General features: G+C 32.5%; 1 protein-coding gene across 1 annotated transcript; it reads right to left on the reverse strand.

The window, feature by feature from the left end:
* Positions 1-672: 672 nt before the first annotated feature.
* Positions 673-19,956, reverse strand: LOC130891688 (histidine decarboxylase). Its single transcript, XM_057796565.1, has 14 exons — positions 19,890-19,956; positions 19,258-19,293; positions 15,814-16,100; positions 13,129-13,248; positions 12,780-13,058; positions 11,310-11,539; positions 8,027-8,097; positions 7,949-7,968; positions 7,789-7,887; positions 5,457-5,656; positions 4,824-4,954; positions 3,660-3,827; positions 3,442-3,600; positions 673-2,357 (listed from the first exon to the last, which is right to left on the reverse strand). Exons 2-14 carry the CDS (start codon positions 19,283-19,285, stop codon positions 2,182-2,184), a joined length of 1,968 nt encoding a protein of 655 aa, XP_057652548.1. The 5' UTR covers positions 19,286-19,293; positions 19,890-19,956; the 3' UTR covers positions 673-2,181.
* Between the last annotated feature and the right edge of the window lie 26 nt (positions 19,957-19,982).

Below are 19,982 nucleotides of genomic sequence, written 5' to 3' on the forward strand. Positions count from 1 at the left end.
CTTTTCCACTGTTGATCTTATTTCTAACGTCTTGAATTTTCAATTTTCTTGGCTATCCTCTTAGTCTACATTCAGTATAATGCTAGACTTTTTTTATTTCTATATTCATTCTCATCTATTTTTCTTTAGCCCTTTCGAACATTCTAAGGTTTTTACCTAATTTTTGCACTTGAATTACTGTCTCTTATAAATCCTCTGTATATCCAGTAAGTGTCAATATTGACAATTTTTATATAGGAGTCGATCGTGATTGCATTGCTAATAGTGACTTAATCAAATTTCGTATCCTAGAAATATATAAGTAGTGGCCAGGAGACAGGCGGGGGAGGATTGATCTTTCTCTTTTGGTCCCAAAAACAGGGGGGAAAGAAGAAAGAGAAGGAACCATTTCGATTATCCCCCGAATACAGTTTTCACATAACTTAAGGTAATAGGTAAGGTAAAATAGCTCAAATTCTATTCCAGTGGAATTTTTTTCTGATGTACAATCAAAGTAACACGAACAATATGATGTAATTCCGATAAATGACAGGAAATTTTTAACCTAAATTTGCTCCAATTGAACTTGGTTAGGCAACTGGATCTAACTAAGAAATATGAGGGGATGTAAATAGTAAGAGGAAGCAAACTAAGTTTGATTTTGAGGATAATCATAAAAAATAGTTGCAAAAATGCTGAGACTTAAGTAATTTACTGATATACACATAACACACGATTACATTTCATTACATGCACTTTGAATATATTTTCCAAGTAACTAACAAGTATCAACTGTTTACTTTTCAAACAAAGTTCTTGCTAACAGATTATTGAAATTCAAATATGGAGTTATCTCACAAAATATTTTGATTAAGACAGATTTAGTAATTTAGTCGATATTATGCTGATATTCATGTAGTATGAAAACTTCAGTTTTTTTAGAAATTTGTTATTTGAGATGCATTTTCTCGGTTTTTAAGTTTAAACTGCCGCAACAAAAAACAGGTCCAGATAACGTCGTAGAAAAACTGTCAAAATTAAAATAAGATCCACACTTAATAGTTTGCTGACATATAAGATTACTTCAAAACAGAGTTTGATGCTGTTTAGATACGATCCAAAGAAGTTTCTGAATCGTGTCATGAGAGTAGATGAAACAAGAATCCACTAGCTCACACTAGACTCTAAATAATGGTCCCGAAATTGAACGTTAATCGGCAAAAATGCTCCAAATAAGACGAAGACTGTCGTATCGGCGGGAAAAGTGATAGTCATTGTATCCTGAAATTCACAAGTGAGATCTATATGGGCTACCGGGAGAAGGAATAACACACCACCTCACACCTCCATTCTCGCAACGGTCAAATTGGTTGAGTTGGGCTATGAAGTACTACCCGATCCACAGTATTCATCAGATTTCTCCTGTGCTACTTCTGTTTTTTTCTAAACTTAAAAGTCACTCACTGGACAGAAATTGAGTCCACTGAGGAGATAATCGGCATTCTGAAGGCCTACTTAGCACACTTCAAGAAAACATATTTTTTAGACCGTTCAAAGAAGTTGGAGTATATTAGAGAATATATCAGATATATATCATATCATATAGAGAATATATATATTATCAAAATGATAAGAACATTTTTTTTTCAAGTTTTAAAAACCACGTATCTTTTGGTTTTAGGTCTAGGACTAATCGGACAACATTTTGGACAACTGCTGTAATTTCATTTTCTGTATGTAGTTTAAATTCACAACCTAATGAAATCTTGAGTTGCAAGGTTTTTGTGACATGATGGGAAAAAATATCCTACTGTACAACTAATTATCTAATCAGAACCATCATTATGTAACATTCCAACATCGGCGGATATATTGCCAATCTAACATAACTCTGGCAATAAAAGACAAATAATTAGCATTTTTTGAAGATTTCAAAAATCAATGAAACTGTGGGATGATCTATTTGAAATAACAAAGTTTTAAAATGACGAAATATAACTAAATCCCATCATAATATCAGTCATATCACAAAATCTTCACAAACGAAAGTTTATAAAAATCATTCAATCTGTTATGAAATGAATGATGTATACTTCTGAAAATTCCAATTAGAAATTAAATATATAAATTATTAAAAATGATTTCTCTATCTACGTTGTCACTTGGATATTTAATGAAATTCAAATTACGAATTATAAATATCTATTTGTCTCTTGTTGCTTCGCATTGGTTGACAAGATGTCCGCATTTGGCACAAACTTGTTTCATTTCTATAAAGTTTATGGTTCGCTGATCCACTGATATTGGTCTAGTAATAGAATCGTGATATAACATATCCGGTTCACTACACGGTGACTGGAGACATTCAAAATCGCTTTCTAAAAAAAAATAACAATCAATCTGAAATGCACTTTATCCCGATAACTGGTTCTAAGTAGTTTTCAATAAACTTTGTCAAATTAAACTACTTATTTTTGAAACATACTTGTATCACCTACATTTAACTACGTTCATGGTTATTGAATGATTTCGGAATATTTTAGTGGTTGAAAATGGTCGTTATAATCTAAGCGATTATGATTAAACACTCCACGTACTTTCCGATTTTTAATTACTCACTGTCAGCTTCGATGTTTATAAAGTAGAATTTATTTGTCCCAAAAATGGGTGAATGTTCGAAAAAAAAGAAAAATCTGATTAACCCTTTGTTGAAAATTTACTACAGAGAGCAAAAGAACAACAGCAAAACAGAAAAATCTAAAGGATCTAAAGATACACCAGATTGGTTCGTATAAAGTGAAAAGTGAGTGAATCATAACAGTTTCTTATTTGTACTATTCCCACGAAAAAAAAAATTTATACTTTCTTGATACTTTTCGTTTCCATTATAAGAACAAAATGTTCAATAAATGAGAACGATAGATAATGTTTCCAAACAAACAAACTAATTTTTAATCAAAATAATTATTCCATAATCTATTTATCTTGCTACTACTAAGTAGAACTGACTAAAAACTATCGGAATCGTTGGAATTTGACCCAATACTATAATAACATCTTCCCTCAGTCAAAAGTATTTTCACCCACTACCCATTAGCCCAATACATGATATCTGCAAAAATATGCGTTTTGAATGCAAAACCAGCATCGAACATCGTTGATCTCGTTTTTTGTTTGTGATGAATGTCTTATCATCTTAATCTTCCGGATGTTTATGAATTCATTTGTTTGATTAGCAGTGTGCATGACATTTTTTTGGCGTTTCTCGCTTTAGCTTCTGGCAAGTAAATGATTGTGTACTATTCACAGTGGTAATTTTAGCAACCGGATCAATTTTATTTTCGTAAGCACTACTCTGTAATTATTTGCAAACAGCAATCATGTTAAGTTTATACCGGAGAGTGTGAAGGTGTAGAATATAAATCATAGCCCTTGTATAGTTCGATAAGTACTCATTCTTACCAGTACAGCTAGTATCTTCACCTTCATTCGTATCTTCAAGTAACGGTAACTTTGTTTCTGATTGCTTAGTAGTTTCAATACCATGAAATAGATCAAGTCTTGAATCTAACGAGAACTGTTTGCCCGACATGAGAATGCCCTTTATTCTTCTCCGCATTGCTAAAACAGAGAAATTTGTGATATTGTTATGAACATAATGTTCTATATTTTCAACAAACCTGGACTGTCTTTAGCATCTTTTCTCAACTTGACAGTTTTCATAAATTCATCCAAAACATCACCTTGATCGTATATTGCGGCAAATGACCCGTTCACAATTTTTGGGGATGTTGGAATATTAGATAGAAGTAAACTTGTACCGAAATTTTCATTTTTTTCTCGTGTATCTAAAACAGCGAAAATACGTATGATAAATGAAGGATATCCTAAAAATGGGTATTATTTTGCACATTTTGAACCCAGAAGTAATAAGCAAAAAGGAAATAGAAGAGGCAACGCATGAAATAGGGGCAGCTCTCAAAATGATGAAATTGCTGGGACAAAAAGGAGAGACAATGGTTTGAACAATATGCAAAGAGGCATAGAAAAAACAAATACTACCGAGATAATCACTGGATAATAACATGATATAAAAAATAACAAAAGACGCAATGTGATAATTATAGAGCCACTTGCACAGCAAAAATAGGCTAATAAACTATACCCTAGAATTAAAAGGAAATATATACAATATAAATTAAAAGGAAAGGTGCAGAGATCGACACAGTAGAAAGAACAGGAAGGAATATCTGGGTGGCTGAATGATGGTACCACAAATACATATGAGACCATGGAGGCTGAAATACAAACTACAGGGATGAAATCAGGAATATCTTAGTGGAGAAAGAATTAAAACCACTATTATTCATATTACAACAGGGCACTGGAATGAGTAACTGTATTGACAAAGGATGGCAAGACAGAGACAGAAATAACAAATAAGAATAGTGAACAAAATTGGGAAATACACTAAACAAGGCTATACTTGAACATACAGATATGGACATTGAAGTGAAAATAAGATCCACAGTGCAATAAAGATATCAATAATAACATTCAAGACAAAATTGAAGATAGAGAAAAAAAGACGAAGACGGTGTCAATGAAAGTCTTATCAGGTAAAACAAAGTGTGACATTAAGTACAAGAGGAACCAGAAGCTTCATTTGACTCCTGAAGAATTAGAAGGAGAATATTGGAAAAAAGTTTTGAAAACGCATATAAATCAACCAGCTACCATTGCCATTTACAATTCTTTTTGCAAAAATGATTCCAACACTAAACTGAAATTGAATTTATGATATAATATATCATTTAAATGACTCATTACTATTTGATTCCTACCTGCAAGTGGTACCCTTGTTCTGGATGATATGGTTGCTCTTTCTTTTAGCAGATCATCTGCAACTGAAACAATTTCCTTCCAAGCCACGATAATATCATCAACAGTTGATCTTGGTGATGTAACAGTGAATCTAAATAGAGATGATATGAAGTCAGAATTTGATTGAGGATGTTTATTTAATATCATTCAATGGACAAAGCCCTCCATATAACTCTTAACGTCAGCAGCGAGAACGTTCGTGAAAAAATAATCAATTTTCAAACGAAAAAGAATTTCGATTTTCTCACTATATATGCTTTTGTCGTACTTTAAAATTTAGAATTTAACAGCATTCATAGACCATTAGAATGCATTTTATACAAAATATTTTGTATTGGTGAATTCTGAAATATATTGAATGTATTGGCACTTCGTAGCGCTTTAGTACAAAAATTTTCAAGTAGGTATATCTATCTCAAAGTAAATATTAAATTGTGAAAATCGATAAATTTATCACAATATTAAGGGCTATTGCACAAATTGTTTTTGTTTTTCATGTCAATCATTTCTATATGAATTTTTTTATTGCAACATAAAAATTTGATGAAAGATTAATTCGGATCCTTCAACTTTTAAGAATACACTTTTTATACCTAATAACGTATTTTCCTTTCAAACTAGCTGGTACACAATGGATCTTTCCTCTCGCATTTAACCTTTTCCACAAAGTCTCGGTGATAACATTATCGCCAATCAATCTAAAAACTACCAAACCCAAATATCTTTGGCATGGTATCTCAAATCTGCTGTCGCCTGCTATAAGAGACTCGAATTTTTCTGCTAGACGGATACCCTAGAACATCAAAAACTACTAAATATTGTTTCTATAGATATTCGGAAAGCTGTTAAGTCACCAAATTGCATATATTTCAACTAGTATGTAGAGTAGTGATAAGTTTTAAAGAGATAACGTTTGCATATTCGACATGAAATATGGATCTTGAACAATGTATTTACTAAGTTTTGTTTCAAGTTAAAAAAATAAGTCGATGAAATGTTATAATCAGTCTAAGAAATGTAGGAAATTTAATAACTCTTTATGGTGCTGTGAGAGATATGAAACTAAAAGTGAGAAAAGATGATCATTCGACCTCTAAACAAATGACAATGTGCAAAAAGTGGACAAACCTTGGATCAAATAAACACTTGGGATTTGAGAACGTTTATGAAAAATAACTAAGAAATGAGACGTCTGTATTATTTATCATGACAACATGTCGTATCATAAGCTTTTGGTGAGCAAATTTTGGACAACTGAAAATCTTCCTGTCTGTCCAAATGCGTCTTACTCAGCAGATAAAAGACAATGGCAGCCATAAATGCTTCCAATTATGGGTTCATTGGATAAGTGAATTGATAGCCATGGGCAGTACATTGATGGAGATTAATAAACTTCAGCTTATTAACTTTGTTTTCAGTATCTGGTTAGGTTAGGTTGGTTGCATTATTTTATCACAACTCTCACTTAATAAAATATATCTATAGAACATTCATGAGAAATGCATCACGAGATTTGTAAAAATAGGAAGATAGTCCCAAGAGTACCCGGCACAACAAAGAAAACACAAAAATTAGAAAAATAAATATTTATTTTTTAACGTAATAATCCTACTAGACCATACACTTTTCCTAGCGATGTTCAATAGGTTCGATACCCTTTTTATAATAAGAATCATCAAGCTCTTCAAAATAGCCATTAACTGCCGACATTACCTCTTCATTGTTGGAAAATATATGACCATCGAGCTAACATTTTCATCTTAACCAAATGTGACCGCTTTTACTGTATTTCTTACCTACAAATGGAACGGTCTTGAACGACCCACACATCATCTATGGTTATGAAAAGGCGCAATAATTCGGCTTTTCTTATTTTGTGAGTAAATGCTGACACCATCTTGCGCACAGCGTTCTCATGTCCAAATTTTCAGTTAATATGAGATGTACCGCACTTTTTGAAATGCCTACTTTGTCTGGCGCCCTTTCAGTCGACGATCATCCAATACCGCTTTGTGTATTTTCTTTCTGGATTCATCACCTCATTTGGTCAACCATTGCTATATTGGTCTTCACAGGTCATAGGGCCTCGTTTAAACTCTGCTACCCAATATTTTACTGTTGATAAAGAAGGAGCAGTCTCACTCAGAATAGAATCTAGTTCAGCTTTTATATTGGTTAGGTTCAAATAAATGTATTGAATCATATAACAATGACCAATTTTTTTCATGCTTGCAAATTTACTGAAAACTGAAAACAAATACTAAACAAAGTGGCGTCTTCAAACTTGAAACATATGCTGTATAGATTGTGAACTTTCTAATTCAGTGGTATTTTCAAAGCAACTGCTGCCATCTTTAGGTCGGGCTAGGTACTTTTGGGACCATCCTCGTAGTTTTTTGAGTTATGGTTACGAGTTTGTATTTTAATTTAAAGAATGAAATATTTAACGATGTCAAAATTGAGTTAAATGATTTGTATAAAATATTATTCTGAAAAACTTCTGTTCAATCTTGAAAACCTAGGGAAATAATTTGTTTATATCTAGTGGATTATAAAAATAAATAACATGCTGATCAAACTCTGGCAATCTCTATCAATAGTAAATACAAAAATAATAAGTATCACATTGATATACGTCGAAAACAGGATATTTTCCGTGTATTTTTAGTTCGATAACATTTATTGGATTTCATTGAACTTATTGCTACGAACGCGTTTCCTTTGCATTCGCTGTTTGTTTATTGTTGTGACAAAAGTCATATATTCGCTACTTAATATCTAGTCATAGCTAAAAAATTTAAAAATATCTTAACTTGAAAATGATGATGATGTCTAGGTATGGGGGGCATTATTATAGTTAATAAAAAATATTGAAAATGTTATCTCGAATTGTCAAATAAATAATAGGACATAATCTATTATTACCTTCCTTATATGTTGTTGTAATCCGCTTATTCCATAGTTGCGAATAACAAACCATAATTTCAAAGCTCGAAATCTTTTACTCAAAGGAATCTGCCAATGCTATGAAAATAATGTTGAATATATGAAAGTTGTTGAGATATAAGAAGATCTGGAAACTTACCATAAAATCTATTGCAAAACCTGCCACATGAAAAGATATTATCAAATTACAATAATAATATATGAATAGAGTATGTACCTGAATATTCATGTGTTAAATATAGTGGATTGACATTGAAAGCACCGTGTAAAGCTCCACTGTTTTTAACCCTGAAATTGAAAATGCATAGATGAAATTAGAAAAAAAATTAATAAGGCTAATGATACTTTGAACCAATCTTATTATGAAGAAATGCTGAATAGCATTGTTCAATGTTATAAAATTTTGCACATATAATATATTTCGAATCTGTACAATTTGTTTATAGTCTTTTTTTTATACAATCCAAAATTATATTTTAAATATTATTACATAATGATCTGTATATTTCTTTAGATTAACTTTCATAAATGTCCCTGAGCTTATACAAGTTTTTGGTATTTTATAAACATAAGCTGTACGGAACAATAGAAAGAAATTTTGTTTTATTCCAATTCCAAGAATTTCTTCTCGACAAATTTCACCCAATAGGAGCGATTTTAGAATTTTCCATTCCAAGTTGTTCACTTTAGTTGCAACATGCAAAGTGCAGGGTGAAGTCTAGCGTGGTTCTTAAGAAGTAAATGAAAAAACAATGATATCTAATTGTTTCAAATCATTTACAGACAAACATTTATGTAAAAGTGTTGATGACACAGTGGAATTGGTAGTGCGCTTGGTGCAAATCTACGATTTACAGAGTTTCAAACAGACAGAAAAACCAAATTTCAAATGGAAAATTATTCGGAGGAAAGTACATAGGTTCATATTTAGAGAAGAATTACCGACAGTAAGCAAAGTTCATGTTACGGTTCGAAGTGATAAATATTACTCTGAACTGAGTCGAAGCGCACTAAGGAAACTTTTAAAAGAAATATTGATCAATGAAGAACATGCACCAGATAAATTTTTGCGAGATTAAACTATTACAAATTGAAGACAAGCTTTTTTGAATAATTTATCTACTGTTTTATATACACCCTCGATACGAAGCGCAGTCTGGTAATAGTATACATGGGCAGCTTAAACGGTTTTGTTTCTGTTTACGGATGCTTAATCATTTTATTACTTTTGTCATTCATAAAAATAGACTATAGGTCCATCAAAGAACCATCCTTGGTACGGTAACAATTTTGCGCAATGGAGATTACGCGTTTCAACCGTTATACGAACGATTCTCTTTTGTATTCTAGCCGACTTAGGTATCGTTTGTGAACTGTTTCCGGGACGGTCTTTTCGATACTTGATTGATGTCAAGTACTGTTACCAAAACCATGCAAAGCCGGAGATTGCGCAGAAAATATCATTTTAAACGCTTCCAGACTAGCTGATTGGAATTCCATTTTGTCTCTGAGTTTCGAATCCCTGTTGGTAAAGCGTGCCAACAATTATAGCAGATACCATTCGTAAACATAAAGCCGTAGAGTGAAAATCGTTTATCAAAACAGTGGTACATTCTACTGGATGCGAAATCAGCTTAAGATTTTAAATGCAGTCGTGAAATAATGCATGGTGTATTTAAATTTATGACATTGGAGGCGCAACGTGGCGAGACATCAAGACAATTTGTTACCATTACAATGAAAAAATCGTTACCAACCTGCTCTCAAATATGAAAAGGATTTTTTAAATTAACAATAGATCAAATTATTATTAATCTTTATGAGGATAACATTTCACAATACAGTATTTTGGTTTGCCGACAAACGCCAACAAACTTTCGATGGTGGGATGTGTTATATTTTGTTTATCTTTTTTGTTCATGTTTAAAGTGATAAATAAATGAAATAAGCTACAGCCATTCACATTTAACTTATGATCCAAATTTGCTATAACTATTATAACATATTTTTTAAGTAAGTACTGTTTAGCGATTCCGCCGCCGCAACCCCAAGGTTGGCGTTCCGCACATACGAGCTGGTTACCTACATCTCTTGTCTACGCACTGACGCCTTTACAGTCTGATTCTTCATTGTGTATGTTGTTTACTGAGTCTTTAAGATGCCTCCGACAATCGTGAGTCCCGCCGATTGTGAAGTATGGGCTGTTATACGATTTCTTTGTGCTAAAGGCGTAAAACCGATCGATATTCATCGTGAGATCTGTGATGTGTGATTACATTCCTCAATATTCTCGTAGTGTTTTGTATCGCATTGTGACCGAAAACTTGAAATACTGGAAATTGTGATCACGTTGGGTTCTAAAAATGTTGATGGATTTGCACAAAACCCAACGTGAAAGCAGTGCATTGACTTTCCTTGAGCGGTATCACAATGAAGGTGAAGACTTTTTAGACAAAATTGTTACTGGTGACGAAACATGGGTGGCCTACGTCACACCAGAATCGAAACAACAATGCATGGAATGGCGACATTCATCATCACCCAAAAAAGTGAAGTTTAAGCAAACAATTTCTGTCCGGAAAATCATGTGCACAGTTTTTGGGAAATAAAAGGAGTATTGCTAGTGGAGTTTCGGCCTCGTAAAGAGACAATCATGCAGTGTCTTATTGTGAGACATTGAACAATCTGCGTCGTGCAATCCAGAACAAAAGACGTAGCAAGTTGAATAAGGGTATCGTTTTGCTGCATGACAATGCCCGTCCACATGTAGCTAATCGGCCAAAGATCTCATCAAATCTTTCAAATGAGAAACTCTAAATCATCCTCCCTACAGTCCTGATCTGGCGCCCAGGGACTACCATTTGTTCCTGCACTTGAAGAAACACCTGGGCGGTCATCGTCTTCAAGACGATAACGAAGTCAAAACAGTTGTGATACAGTGGTTAACAAGTCAGACGGCAGAATTTTATGAGGAGGGTATTCAAAAACTGGTGCCACGTTATGACAAGTGCCTCAATATTCACGGAAATTATGTAGAAAAGTGGATTAAGGTACAGGCTTTCATGTAAAAATAAGATTATTGCGATATCTTTGCACTACCTCGTAGCTTTAGTTAAATACTGTAATTTTTCTCAATACGATATTAGACTGTTAAAAAATTTTCCTAAATGTTTACTTACATATTTATTCTGTATCCCAATTTTCGTTTTAAACTATTAGAGAACTACAGTTTTGGTCTTAGTTTTCGAAACATATAGTCTAACAAACTAAAAATGAAATTAGTTAGCTATATTATCGGTACTTAAAAACATTCCAAATCAATTGCTCATGGCGTATCGATGATAATGTTGACTAATTTCATTCTGAGTTTCAGTTTATAATAAGACTGCTTATAATCAATATAAAAAAAATATATCCGTCCAATATTATTTTCCGTTCGAAAAATATTTTAATTGAGATTTATATTATCTAAGCTACTGAATAATATTAGAATTAATTACCACATAGCTGTGCAATCAAAATGCACCATTAACCATTTGGAAGGATTAAATGCTATTGAATCTGCCTTCTCGATTCCTTTCAACCATATTCTATGTTCTGGACAAATAAATGCAGACCCTGCATAAGCTGCATCCACGTGACACCACAACAACTCTTTTTCGCAAATGATAGCAATTTCCTCTAAATTATCAAATGCACAAGATCCAGTAGTTCCCAAAGTAGCGCACACCTAAATTTGGATACAATTATAATGTTTAGTTTCAAATTAAACAATTCGTGAATGTGCTTTTCAAAATTGGAAAAGGTATTTTGAAAGCATTTACTATGAAGCTTATATAAAAATTAAAATTTTCACATAATTCCAAATTCAGATATTAATTTTTTTAAGAAATCTTCTGATTCTAAATGACTGCATGTAGTAGTACGAGAAAAACAAATAATCATTGAAATAAAGGGTCTAATCTTATTAACTTCCGTCTTCATGAAATTTTTTTAGCGTTGTCGTCAACCGACGCCAAAACGTATTCTTTCAAACCAATAGTTCATTTGATAGAACGCCCAAGTCAATTAAATAACTCCGAAAAGGATTATGGTTATGTATCAACCGCAAACAACTAATTGGAACAATCTTCTTGAAATGATCATTGGAGATTTACGGAAAATCCCAGAGGGTGCAATTAATATCAACTTACTTTTCACCATCTGTTGTTCAGTTTTCATTCCTTCTAGTGAGATTGGGGTTTTAACAGAATGTACCACTTTTTTGTTGAATAATTATATAAAAATATTTTGAGATCGTATGATTCATGTTATCTTCAAAAAATATATTTCTTTGAAAATACAGTTGATTATTTATGTTTAAAAAATTTTCATGTGGACAATCATACGAATTGATGTACTTGATTAGATATTACGAGGGTTGCTACTTAAGTTTTCAGATATGTTAACACTGATGTGAATATGTCATATCTGACATTTTTAAAGGTCAACGTACTCAGAACGTGTTGTCATGCGAGTGTTATTATTTTTGTTCGAACATTTTCTATGACGTTCGAGGTGGATTAAACCAAAATCAGTGTGGCTTTGATTTTTGGTGATGAAACACCATCTTGAGCTACCGTATTTCGTTGGTTTTTCGAATTAAATCGTAGTCTCACGTCACTTCACGATAAATTTCGTGAAATTAGTTCAAAATTTGCTATTGTGCAAATAAACATCGATGCTGTGCGTGCTAATATTGCAAGATTGACCAGTTACATACCGTGAGATTAGACATACTTGGCATTAGTTCCACTCGCATACTTTCAACATTGTATGTCAAAAAATTATAACAAATGCAAAAATAGTACTTATGGAACACGAGTTATGATATAAAATAAATTAAATACAAACGAGCGTTTTGTCTGATGCATCTAATAATTACAATAAATATCTAAAACTAAATCATATAGTCATTTTGTTCGACTCACCCAAAACGGAATTAAACCTTTATCCTTGTCTTCCTTTATAGCATTCTCCAAAGCTGTACCCCTCATTGCATAATCATCATCCGCATCGATATATCTAAGAGTAACCAATCCTATAAGAGCAGCTTTTTCTATGCTAGAATGTGCTTGGTCAGAGCAGTAGGCTACTAGTTTTCCATGTATTTCATGTTTACTCACATCTGGATAAAGATCCATGTATCGTTTTAATACAACGTACCGACCAGCCAGGAGACTGATCAAAGTACTCTCACTAGCTGTCGTCTAAAAATTACAATATTTATTTTATCTGACTTAGTATATTAAAGTATTTTATGGAAAAAAAATCACCAACTTGAATAACTCCTCCTCCTTTTCCACCTTTCTTATGTAAATAATCATCTGGAAGTCCTATCATTTTCGCCAACCAATTCATCACCATCATTTCTAGTTCTGTACAAGCTGGACTAGATGCCTACAACATGCGATAAATGTGTTGTGTGTATTTTCTAAGGAATAAATAATCATTGAATGCGTATAAAGAAACGTCTGCAATATTGGAGAAATTCAATGATTAGTATTCTAATAGAGATGCTGGTTGAAGGGTTGCTGGTTGAGGAATGCCTTAAAAATTAAATATTTAGAAAGGTAATGTAGCAATTCTAATTATATGGCCAACATTGTTACCATTTAACCTCCTCCGACACCATATACTCATACCTGCAGCCCTATTAATACGATTTTTCACGTAGGGACTTTCCTTACATATTTATATATTGATCCTTCATTTGTTGTCTATTCTTGACAACTCTGGTTCATGTTGTTTCCGCAAATTTTCTAATATCAGGATCCCATCTTGAGATGGGTAATTTTCCAGGTTTCAAACTAATACGCACTGGTAAGGTGTCATTCTTGATTTTGATATATTTGTGTTTGTTACGAATGCGCAAAATGCTTATTTTACTCGTCTATTAATTTCTGGTAGTAAAGGTCCTGATTTGTGTATAGTTGACACAAGTATATGTATTCTTTCACTACTTCTAGTATCGTACTGTTTATTTATATACCTTCTTGTTGATATATCAGTTCGCTTTGCATTACTCCTGTCTTCACTAGGTTCATTTTGACACTTATTCCCATTCCTCGTTATATTTAGCTCAATTATTTGTTGCTGTAATTCCTTAGGACTATTGAGGATCAGCACTATATCATCAGCGAATCTTAGGTAGTTGAAGTATTATCTATCTATGTACAGACATTTGTTGTTCTAGCGTAGTTTGAAAGATATGGCGTTACCTTGTCGTACTCCTCTGCTTATTAGGAATATTCGAGATTCTTTGCATATAATTTCTCTATCTTCAGTTTCCTTGAATATGTTAGCTAAAGTTTCTATATATTGTAACGTTTGGCGAGCTTGTTTGTAACAATATGATTTGTTGGCAGGCTAAGGCTAATGGTAATGATAATTTTCCTTTGTTAGGCTGATAACCTTTCTAAGTGTTTGAGTATGATTTATTGTACTGAAGTCACTCCTAAATCCAGTATGCTCTCTTGATTGTGAATAATCTAGAATCTTTTTTATTTTGTTGCTACTGGTTCTGAGAATATTTTATATACTACAGGCAGCCTTCTTCTTTACTGTCTTGCAGTTATTCCAGTTCTGTGGTGTCCTTCTGTTATTAAGGCTTTTTATATAGATAATAACTAGAATTTCTCAAGTGTATGTTTCAGTATGTTTCAGATGATATGTTTCGGCTATCATACCATCGTTACCTGCTGCCAAGCTATTCTTCATATCTTTGAGCACCTTTTCTACTTCTTCAATGAAAACTTCTGGAATGATGTCTTGTGACGTTGTCAATATTATATCCAGTGTTTTTGGAGAATTGTATAGGTCGCTATAGACTTTATAGTCTCTAGATTAATTATGTCTAATTTGTTATTTTAATGTTGTCATCTGCTACATTTCGTTAACCATTCCAATTATCAGTTCATTGTAGTTCTTAATATTCCCAGCAATCTTCTTCCTTATAGTTGTGTGTGTGCCTTGTAACCTTTGGTATTGATCAGTGTTTTATTATAGCTTGTTCATATCTATTCCGGTTATTCAGGGTTTTCTAACAAATTTTACTCAAAACTTGGGTTGAAGAAAAAATATGCTTTAATCAATCAATGACCTCTACCTTTTTGGAATTTGTTGAAAAGCTCACATCTTTTGTTGTGTCTATTTTATTATTTATTTAAAAGTTGTAATCTATGCGTCCAAATATTTCAATAAAATTGTTATCCTACAATTGAACTCTCCTCCAAATTACATTATCTCACTATATAACAGCTATTCAACATTTATTAGTGCCGGATTTAGGGTATTTGCGGTCATATTAACCCAAGCGGCCCCAACCTTGAAAGCTGCTTTGGTAGAAAATTGAAATGTACCTTATTTATCAAGTTAAAACAAGTTAGTATTTGGGATATCTTAAAGATAAATACCAAAACACCAATTGGAAAATATTGATGGATGCTAGCAATTATATTGCAACTTTCTACTTTATGATCATAGAATTAAACCAAAAAGCACATTCCATATTTATACAAACATTTATTTTAATTTAACTTCTCACAAGTCGCGGCCCATTCGACCTAGAGGTAAATCCGTCACTGACATTTGGGTAAAATGATAGAACAGCTACAACTTTCATTGAAAATACTTCTGACTGAAATTTGCTCTAAATCCTGATACGTTCCAAGACATGCATACTTCTATATTTTTTAAAAAAGCACCCATAGACGAAAAAATGACGCTTCAGAGAGTGATACTTCTTTAGAAACCATCCGTCAAAATAAAACATTCTCACATAAAAGAAAAGGAATGTGGTGACTTCAAAAGTTTGAAACTATTGAAACTATTCACACTTTCAATGAAAGCTTCCAAACATACTCGTAAATACAATCCAAAGTTTTTCCAAATAAGTTAATAATTAAGAGTGAAAAGAAATCGTTAAGAGTCCAAAAATAGTTTATAAACATATAAAGTATTTACCCATGTGAATCCTAAACAATTTATTGCGTTGGTAATCATTTCTCCTAACATAGAAGGATAACTATTAAGTGCAGGAAAATAGGCATGCATATGTGGACTCTGCCAGTGGGTAACTCCAGGCATTATAATTCTTTCCACATCTTTGAAAATCTCTGACCATTTCTCACCCTCGACGGGAGCCGAATCAGGTATTTGTTCTCCAATAAATCCCGGTTTTTTATCGGGGAATACTCTTCTATCTCTTATGTTTTCCAAGTAGTTTGTGATGTAGTCTATCAATACTTTTCCTAGGCAAAAAAGCAAATTATATTCCAAGAGGTAGACACCCATCATTTAATAACAGGTTTTGTAATATTTCCAACAATTCTCTATGTAAAAGTAAAATAATTGTGGAAGTGAAATTCTACAAAATAAACTTATTTCTTTCAAGTAACTAAAATATTGTTTTATAGAAAAGGTTCGATAATTTATATCGGCAGTTGCAAAATTTCAGATAATTTTTCTAGTGAATCTCGTGAACAGTAAATTGAAACGTATATTTTTGTTCTTAATACGTTTATCCCCAACTTGATAAACTTTCCCCTGGGCCCAAAAATTTTTTTGTGTTTATACACTCCATGTGGGGTGTGGATCCAAGAAAAAATAAAGATAAAATGCATTTGAAATGAAAAGTGAGAAAAAATTATGGTTTTTGTCTGCGATCCATGGACCCACTGTGGGCTCGAGAGAAAGTTTACGGCTAAAAGTTTCTCAAGGGCCCAGATGGGTCCTATAGACCGTACATAAAAACATGATATTTTTCACTTTTCATTCTAAATAAATCTTTTCATCAGATATCTTTAAAAAACACCCGACTTGTAGTATGGAAAAACAAAATTTAGTTTGCTTTTTTATCCTTTTAACGATGATTTATGCTTTCATGTAAAGTGTACAAAAATTAGACTGAGACTTGTGCGGTGCTACGTTTGGTCAGTGCTTCTTTACGGGATGGAGGGTTGGACCTTTAAAGTAAAAAACATCAACAAATTAGAGGCATTCGAAATGTGGGTATATCGTAGAATCCTGGAGATAGCATGGACTGTCAAAGTGAGGAATGAGGATATTCTCAGGCGTATCAATAAAGACCGTGAATAAACGAAAGATTGCATATCTTGGCCATATAATGCGAGGCCATAAATATCAATTCCTTCAGCTGATAGTCGAGGGCAAGATTGAAGGTAAGAGAGGATTGGGACGGAAGAGGATGTCATGGTTACGGAACGTGAGGCAGTGGACAGGTATACAAGATATTCAGACATTGATCCATACCGCTAGAGATAGAGAAGCCATGAAAAATGTGGTCTCGAACATCCATTAATGGATAAGCATTAAAAGAAGAAGAAGTACAAAAATGTGCGATATTTTTCGAAAAATATTATATAAGATCAAAGTAACATGAAGGTAGCGATTATTTAAATTATGTTGAAGGAAACAAAAAAATGTAAAGTAAGGCTTTTTGTTTTACAATGGAGTTGAAGATCATGCAAAAAAATCAAACGAACCGAGTGTAGGGTTTCAAGGACCCAGGACGGTCCAACCAAACTGTAAAACATATTTAAATACAGTTTCTTGAGCCGTGTAGAAGGTTTGTAATAAAATACATCTTACAGTCCATAGTACCGCTCTGGGCTGTCGGGAAAGTTCAGTTGCGGGTGTATGGTCCACACCGGGGCTCAACTATACTCTACTCCCTATATATTATTTCCAGTAGTTGTCCGTACTGAATACTGATTTTTGTTCCAGCTTATTTTTAATTATGTTCCTATTGTTTGTCGAACTGCAATGTACTGTTGTCATTTTAACACAATTTATTTCAGTTTTCTCACCAAAACTATCTTAGATAACATTAAGTATTTTATCTATTCCCTATTTTCAATACAGTTTTGTGTACTAACAATACTAACGTATGAAGTTCCATATCCGAACCGTATTAAAAACGATATACAATGGTTAAAGTGACGTTTATGTATTGTTTTTAGCAGAGAAATCGTGTCAGACAGTTTGCTCCTCAGAATCCCTATATTTTCATATTATTAAGTTTGTATACGATATTGAATTACATTCGATGTAAGGCTTAGTATAAATCTTTATATATACAGTTCACAATGTAATCTTTTTTGAAGTGATTTATTCAAAATATCTTATTTTTAGCTTCGCGTATTGATTGTTCATTATAAATCACAATTATCATCTTTCATAAAATGCGAAAAACATATCGATTTATATTGATACGAGGTGTAACTAAAAAATGTTAATGAACTTTTGCACAGTATTTGTTATATCCGCGTTATTAGAATTATCTTTTACGTGTCTATCATGAAACATGGAGCTTTAATAACACATTGAGTTTTTTCCAAATTGAAAAAACTTCTAGCGAAGCTGATAACATGCTAACTTCTATGACCAGGTATTTACTTTGAATACTTTTTAGTATTTTTATGTGCCATTCATAAGTAAAAAGAAGACAATTGAGGATGTGAAATGATTGGAACATTTTTCGACCTCAAAAAGTAGTTCCTCTTAGATAACTGGTTTAACTCTAAACATATTTAGGCGCTGTTTGCGTTCTACCATCCTATACAGTTCGCTTGATCATCGAATTATGATTCAGAAACTTGTCCTACCTAGGATACTAGAGATGAAAGTTGGGTCAATGGCTGAAGCACTGAGATTAAAATTCAGATTTATACATGGAAAATTAGTGACTTGCATCGTTTAGAACAAGACCGTCAATCAATATCGGAAATCAAACTCATGGTAATGGCTATTTTCCATTCTAAAAGCTTAGTACTATCATTATTATGAATTTTATGAGAGGATATTGCTGCAAGTAATGTTTGATATCCGAGCATTTGACCACTTGAACTCTTTCTGTGCAGCACCATTCTACTTCATCATTCTTGCCTCTGATAAGAGCAGACGAAAAACGCCTGCAGTCATGGATTCGACGTTTGGAATAGTGTATTGTTAGCAAACGGCGAAACTTCTAACGAATTTTAAGCGATATGTTACCTCTAAGTTGATAACACCTCGTGTAAGTTTCTTTGAAAGCTATTTAAAAAAACAACAAATCGTGATCTTCTTATGTATACTTTGGGTTTTAAATAGTCTTGCTTGTGAAGTTCTTAAATTAATATTTTTCGTCACTCTTGCCTTTCCTTTTGAAATTTAAAGATAACGGTATTAGATAATTCAACGCATAGGAGATTGATTTTCAATACTCATTTGTGAGAAAAAAACTCAGACATTTATCATTTATTTTTCTCGTTTATTTGGATTTTTGTAGAGAAATATGTTAAACATTGATCAATATAAAAAATATCATTAGAATTTAATACTAGTCCAACAATTTTTATAAAGTTTTTAATTGTATTTCAAATAGAGAAAATATCTGTTATTGCTTACCTTCTTTTCTAAATTCAGTTGCATCCATAGTGAATACTATGTAAATAAACATATAACAATTAAACATTGTTAAACAAAACTAACACCATATGACAATGAATTTTTTAAACAGGCTTCTAGTCGACTTAATCAGATATTAGAATTATTTAAGAAAACAATCTAGTCTCCAACATTTTTGTCGTTAATATTACTGAACTTTAAATATCAGCTTACATTACTTTATAAACTTTTATACATGTTTTATATGTGTGAAAACTGTGAATAAAAACAATACCAATAATCGTAAAAACCCTTAGGTGTATTAGTTCTTCTAAAAAACAACCTTATTTTTATAATTGTATCTTGCTGAAGAAAGAATGGTCATTAAATATTATAATCAAGAGTTTGTACACCATTGAACTATTAGAAATGTTTCTAAACTTTTCCGAAAATGTCCGCACTACCTCAACTAGAGTTAAAGCAAATAGTTCAGCCAAAGAACAAAGTTATGAAAAAAGTTCTATGTACTATAATTAAGTATGTAATATACCTGGATGAAAACGTTTCTATTTCAACACTATACCTGATGAATTTGTAATTATCGAATACCTCCCACACATTTTACGATAACAAATAGTGAAGAAAACACTCACCCTATATCTTGACAAAACTGACTTTATCACAAAACCAAACCAAAACAAATAAGCCGAAGCCAAATGAAACGCAAGAATTGTCTGGCATCTTTA

The sequence above is a fragment of the Diorhabda carinulata genome, chromosome 3 (genome assembly GCF_026250575.1).
Source record: "Diorhabda carinulata isolate Delta chromosome 3, icDioCari1.1, whole genome shotgun sequence".
NCBI classification, from domain to species: Eukaryota; Metazoa; Arthropoda; class Insecta; order Coleoptera; family Chrysomelidae; genus Diorhabda; species Diorhabda carinulata.

Bases quoted from the DNA above. Each gene is read 5' to 3' on its own strand.
- LOC130891688 (XM_057796565.1), bottom strand. From the start codon at position 19,285: ATGGATGCAACTGAATTTAGAAAAGAAG. The intron at 3,828-4,823 runs GTAGGAATCAAA...TCGCTGTTTTAG, and splicing joins AACAAGGGTACCACTTGCAG to ATACACGAGAAAAAAATGAA. The intron at 2,358-3,441 runs GTAAGAATGAGT...ATTTTTTTTTAG, and splicing joins TGAAGATACTAGCTGTACTG to AAAGCGATTTTGAATGTCTC.